Consider the following 5,256-nt stretch of genomic DNA (forward strand, 5'->3'; position numbering starts at 1 on the left):
AAGGGAGTAGTAAGAGGAGGAAGGGGCGGGGGGGGTGTTCGAGAGCCAGGTTAAAGGAATTTGGGAATGGGGGGATGGAACTCTTAACAGAGTTGAGAGTACCTGGTGTCAGAAGTGCATCAAAAAATCCTAGCTGGGAGTGTAATAGTTGTAATCTCAGTATTTGGGAGCCTGAGGCAGGAGGATTTAGAGTTGGAGGCCAACTCACACAAAAACAAAGCTAGGTGCTGACAGTGGGGTGGGGGACTAAGGGCTGTAATGGACCTGGGTTCTACTGACTTTTTTTTAAGTGTCTGTTTCTTAAGTAAAGGGGGAGGGGGAGGGGGGAGTTCATCTCATGACCTCTGTCATCCAGCTCCTTCACAAGCTTCCGTTTCATATTCCAGTGTTTTGAGTCTGTGTTTATTGGTAAATAAACGGTAATTTATTGGACCCTGTGCGTGGCTCTCTGTGCTTTTGTGAAAGTGTATGGTATATGTGCATGTGCACACACCGCAGAGGCTTGAGGAAGACATCTGTCCTGCACTGTCATTCTTATTCCCTTGAGACAGGGTCTCTCACTAAACCTGGAACTAGGCTGCTGCCAGCAAACCCCAGCAATCCTGTCTCCACCTCCACCCTCCCCCACCCCCTTAGCACCAGTGTTACCAGCATGCTCCTGGCCACACCTGGCTTTTTTACTTGGGTGCTGAGAATTTGAACTCAGGTCCTCATGCTTGTGTAACAACTTCTTTTACCCACTGAGTCATCTCTGGGGCCTACCTTCTGCAGTTCTAATGTGCCTCCTTAAGCCCCGGGGCATCTGTAATTGGGTCAGTTTTTACCTGATTCTTACCTCTTGGAGCCAACGCAGACCAGAGCAAGCAGCTCTAAGGTATAAATCCAGGTTGCCCAAACTCTAGATTTGAGTGTCTTTATCCTTAGAAAGGGATGATGGTGGAGACCAAACAGGAACCTCAGGATGAAGCACCTGTGAAAGGTTCAGAACACAGAGCATCAGGCCTATTAGTACTAAGGCTCCATTGCTCCTGCCTTCAGGGCCTGCATTCTGGTGTCAGCCTCTGGCTACCTTGTCACAGTTCCTTTTCTTTCTCTCTTCTTTACCTGAATAACTCTCTTGTAGAAGGCCAAGAGAAAAAGAGTAATTGGTTCCCACAAGAAAGGAGGGTAGAAGTGTCTTCCTAGGGCAGGCTGGGTGACCTTCCCCCGCTGTGGAGAGGGAAAGAGGCTGGGAGGGGGAGAGACCCAGTGAAACGTTTCGAGCCCAAGCAAGCTAGCTGCTGCTTGGACTGGCAGGACAAAGGGAGGGGAGAGGGAGGAGCCTGGGTGTTAAAAGTTTGTGGGGAAAGTTGAGTGCAGCTGAGGAGCCGGGCGGTGGCTGGGGAGAGCTTGAGGGCCTGACCTGATTTCCCTACTGCTCTCATGGCCTGGTGAGTGGCTAGCAAGGCTGAGGCTGAGACCAGTTAGAGGGACCCTTGAATTTATAGAAGACTTGAGAGGTTCACAGAGAGAGCCCCCAGAAGACCCTTAACAAAGGGCTAGGGACAGCTGAAGCAGTCACCAAAGCTGAAGAGAGGACAGGGGCTGGGATGAGGATAAGGGGAAGCGGGAGAGCTGGATGGAAGGAAATAAAGTTTAACTGGGGACTTGTGGCTAGATCGTGGGGGCTGTTGGGAAGGAGTTGGGGTGATGCCAAAAGGGGGCGGGCCTCTGGGTAGCAAGCCTGAATTCTTTTGCCTGGGGTCACCCTGGCTGGTTCCGGAAAGGGGGGCTGTCTAAGCATGTTGGAAGGGCCCCAGTCTGTGATTATGGGTTGTGATCTGAAGGGTGGAGTTACACTGAAGTTGATTAAGAAGGTTGGAGCCTGGGGAAAAGAAATCAGTTTCTCTCTCTCTCTCTCTTTCTCTCTCTCTCTCCCTGTGCACTGATGGGGTTGGAAAGTGGGATGGGGTGCATTCAGAGGCTCAGTAGCCCTTTATCTCCACCAGCCCATCTTGTACATTGGGGGGCTACCTTCTGGTCAAAGTGGGGAGCAGCCTTGCCCGTGTTTCATGCTTATTTCAAAACCACTCCTCTGGGTCCACCCTCCTTTTCTTCCTCCTGGGTTACCCAACCTGTTCGTATCTGATCCCCCTTCACTTCTAAGGTTTTCCCCCTCCTAACTACAGAAAGAGGGGTGTGTGTGTGTTCGTGCTCTTCATCCCCACTTGTGACTGACGGGCTCATGAGCCTGACCTGGACTCACAGTGTCTTGACGTGGCTCTCATCAGGAGCCAAACAGGTCCAATCTCAATTGGTGGCTGTCTCATTGGCTACCCAGGTATTGCCTTTATCTCCTTCCCTTTTAAATTCCAGAAGGTCAGGAGAAACGGCAGCTATAGACAAATAAGAGGCTGGCAGCATAGGGAGTGGATGTGGGGTCACCTACCATAATCTGGTGTATCCCCCTGGCTGCCCTCCATCCTGGCCTCAGGTCTCAGCGGCAGAAGAAAAGGCTCCACTCCTCTCTTCAGACTCCTCTCCTTCCCCCCTCATTTCCCTTCTAGACGCTGACAGAGGCAAAAATCTGCCAACTCAGGGGGCAGACTCAACCAGGGCTGCAAGCAGGCTTGGAGAATGACCCCCCGATCTCCAAACAGCACCTTCCGCAGCTGCACAGCCATCTCCAGTTGTCTCTGTCACAGTTCTTGGCCCTGGCTGTCCCTGTCTAGTGTCTACTTCCTTTGTGACACATGGGACTTCTGTCTCCTGCCAGAATCATGCGGCTCTGGAGGCCTCGGAGACTGGGGGTGGCTCTGGGAGTCTTCATGACCATTGGATTTGGCCTCCACCTCTGGGGGGTCCCATTCCAGAAAAGGTGAGCTACCTCCCCTATTAGCCCCCGCCCCCCGGGCCACATACACTTACTCTTCCTTGATCCCACCTGGGGCTGTGACACCCCCAAGGGGGAGGGTACCCAAAGGACCCTCCATACCTGCTGTTCATCACAAGAATGAACATAGCCACCTGCTCCACACACTGTCAAAGGACAGGACGTTTCCCCTTCCATCTCATTCCAGGCTAACCAGGCTGCAGTTTCAACAGTCCTGTGCCCCATCGCTGCAACCAGCTGCTGAGACTTGCCTACCCCGGCAGCGGCTTGTGTTCCTGAAGACACACAAATCCGGGAGCAGCTCTGTTCTCAATCTCCTTCATCGTTATGGTGACCGGCATGGGCTACGTTTTGCCCTACCTATCCATTACCAGTTCGGCTACCCAAGGCTTTTCCAGGCCTCTAAAGTCAAAGGCTACCATCCTCAGAGTGGGAACACCCAGAAGCCTTTCCATATCCTCTGTCACCACATGAGATTCAACCTGAAAGAGGTGAGGGGCTACAGAGAGGATGGGGGTAGAATGGGAAGGGCATGTGCTCAGGCCTGTGGCCAAGACCACCAAGAGAGGGGGGTCCAGGATGTGGGGGTTGGTCTCCAGGTATTACCTTATCTACAGATTAGACCCTCATCCATAAAGGTGGAATTTCCAATTGCCTTTTCTGCAGGCATCCTTCCTTGGGGTGGGGATGGTAATTGTTGAGAATCAAAGTCTTCCTCTCCCACTTTTCCATCTGAGATTTGTGTGTCTGTGTGCTGCATGTGTGTAAGCCAAAGGTCAATGTCAGGTGTCTTCTTCAATCACTCTCCATATTATATTTTGAGACAGGGTCTCTTTGAAGCTGGAACTTGCTGCTTCAGCTAGACTGGCTGGCCAGCAAGCTCCAGGGATCCTCCTGTCTCCACCTTGCCAGTCTTGGGGTTACAGGAACAGATTGACGCACCTGGCTTTTTTTTTTATGTGTTCTAGGGATCAAACTTAGGTCCTCATGGTTGCAGAGCAAGCACTTTACCAACGGAGACATCTCCCTGTCCCATTTATTTTATTTTAATGTGTACAAGTGTATTGCCTGCATGTAGATAGGTGCAACTGCATCGTGTTGTGCCTGCAGAGATCAGGAGAGGGTGTTGGATCCTTGGAACTGGAGCTTGCATCCTCTGCAAAAGCAGTCAGTGTTCTTAACCATTGATCCATCTCTCTAGCGCTTCCCATTTTTTTTTACAGGAAGGGGCACATGTAACACGGGTTAGCTTCAAATTTGCTATGTATCCCAGGGTGGCCTTGTACTCCTGATCCTCCTGCCTGTATACATTTCCCGAGGCTGGGATTATGGGCCTGCACCACATCGACAAGTTCATCTGGGGTTTATTCCAACCTCCTTCCTTGATCAACCTATCCCCAGGTGGCAATGTCTTGCCCACTCCAACCCTCATAGGCTGTCTCTCCAGGTGTCCTTAACTCTTCCTGGTATCTCTTTCAAAGACGCCACAAGGGTCCCTGCTCTACATTAGCTCCTTCTGACTCCTTGTCACTACCTTACTATGTCTGCCACATTTTGAGATTTCATTTTAGCTCTGTGTCAGGCCCTCAGCAGAGCACAGAACAGTCAGAAAGCAAGCAAGATGGTATATGCCTGTAATTCCAGAACTCAGGAGGTGGAGATAGGAGGATCAAGAACTCAAGGTCAGGCTCAGTTGGTAGAGTCTTTGCCTAGTATGCACAAGGTGCTGGGTTCAGTTCCTAGCACCACATAAACTGGGTGTGGTGGTACACACTTAGGAGGTAAAAGCGGGAGCATCAGGAGTTCAAAGCCAGCTTCAGCTATACATCAAATTCAAGGCCAGTCTAGGATATGTGATATGCTGTCTAAAAAAAATTTTAAATAAGAAAATGTTCAAAGCCAACTTGAGCTGCATAGTCAAATTTCTGCCTCAAAAATAAACAAACAACAAAGAGAGGCCCAGTTCTAAACCCCAGGAGACTGGTACTTATGAGAGAGATGAGTCCCCAAGCCAGCCATCTCTTGTATGTAAGTTTAACATAAAACGTGCGGGAGCTGGCTGTGGTGGCGCATACCTGTAATCCTAGCACCGTGAAGGGTAAGGAACACCTGGAAGGCGAGCTTAGGAAGATCAGCATGGGCAAGGCACTTAAAAGAAAGATTAAGTCAGGCATGGTGGTAACATGTTGCAACAGAAGCAGAGGCAGACTGATCTTTGTGAGTTTGAGGCCAGTCTGGTCTACACAATGAGTTCCCAACCATCCAGGGGTTACATAGTGAGACCCTGTTTTTTGTTTTTTGTTTTTTGTTTTTTTTAAAGGTGGGGGGGCTAGAGAGATGGCTCAGCAGTTAAGAGCACTGACTGCTCTTGCAGAGGACTCAGG

The 5,256-nt window shown here is 50.5% G+C and overlaps 1 protein-coding gene and 1 long non-coding RNA gene across 5 annotated transcripts in view; one reads left to right on the top strand and one right to left on the bottom strand.

Annotated features, from left to right (window-relative positions):
• LOC108490817 overlaps positions 1-5,256 on the bottom strand; it is a 12,419-nt gene that overhangs the window by 1,515 nt on the left and 5,648 nt on the right. For 2 of the 3 annotated variants that reach the window (XR_003849422.1, XR_001872426.2), the window contains exons 1-2: positions 1,105-1,243; positions 836-970 (exon numbers count right to left, since the gene is read on the bottom strand). This is a non-coding gene — a long non-coding RNA (uncharacterized LOC108490817). Of the gene's footprint in view, positions 1-835; positions 971-1,104; positions 1,244-5,256 lie in introns of those variants that run through there. The other variant, XR_003849423.1, reaches the window with a different exon arrangement.
• Gal3st4 (galactose-3-O-sulfotransferase 4) overlaps positions 1,327-5,256 on the top strand; it is a 10,994-nt gene continuing 7,064 nt past the window's right edge. Inside the window, exons 1-3 of one of the 2 annotated variants that reach the window (XM_008832383.3) lie at positions 1,327-1,430; positions 2,547-2,857; positions 3,060-3,363. In XM_008832383.3, the coding sequence (XP_008830605.1) occupies positions 2,733-2,857; positions 3,060-3,363 (429 nt within the window). In that variant the 5' untranslated portion in view covers positions 1,327-1,430; positions 2,547-2,732. The remainder of the gene's footprint in view (positions 1,431-2,546; positions 2,858-3,059; positions 3,364-5,256) is intronic. The other variant, XM_029563207.1, reaches the window with a different exon arrangement.

The sequence above is a fragment of the Nannospalax galili genome, unplaced genomic scaffold, assembly GCF_000622305.1.
Source record: "Nannospalax galili isolate Female #2095 unplaced genomic scaffold, S.galili_v1.0 scaffold675, whole genome shotgun sequence".
NCBI classification, from domain to species: Eukaryota; Metazoa; Chordata; class Mammalia; order Rodentia; family Spalacidae; genus Nannospalax; species Nannospalax galili.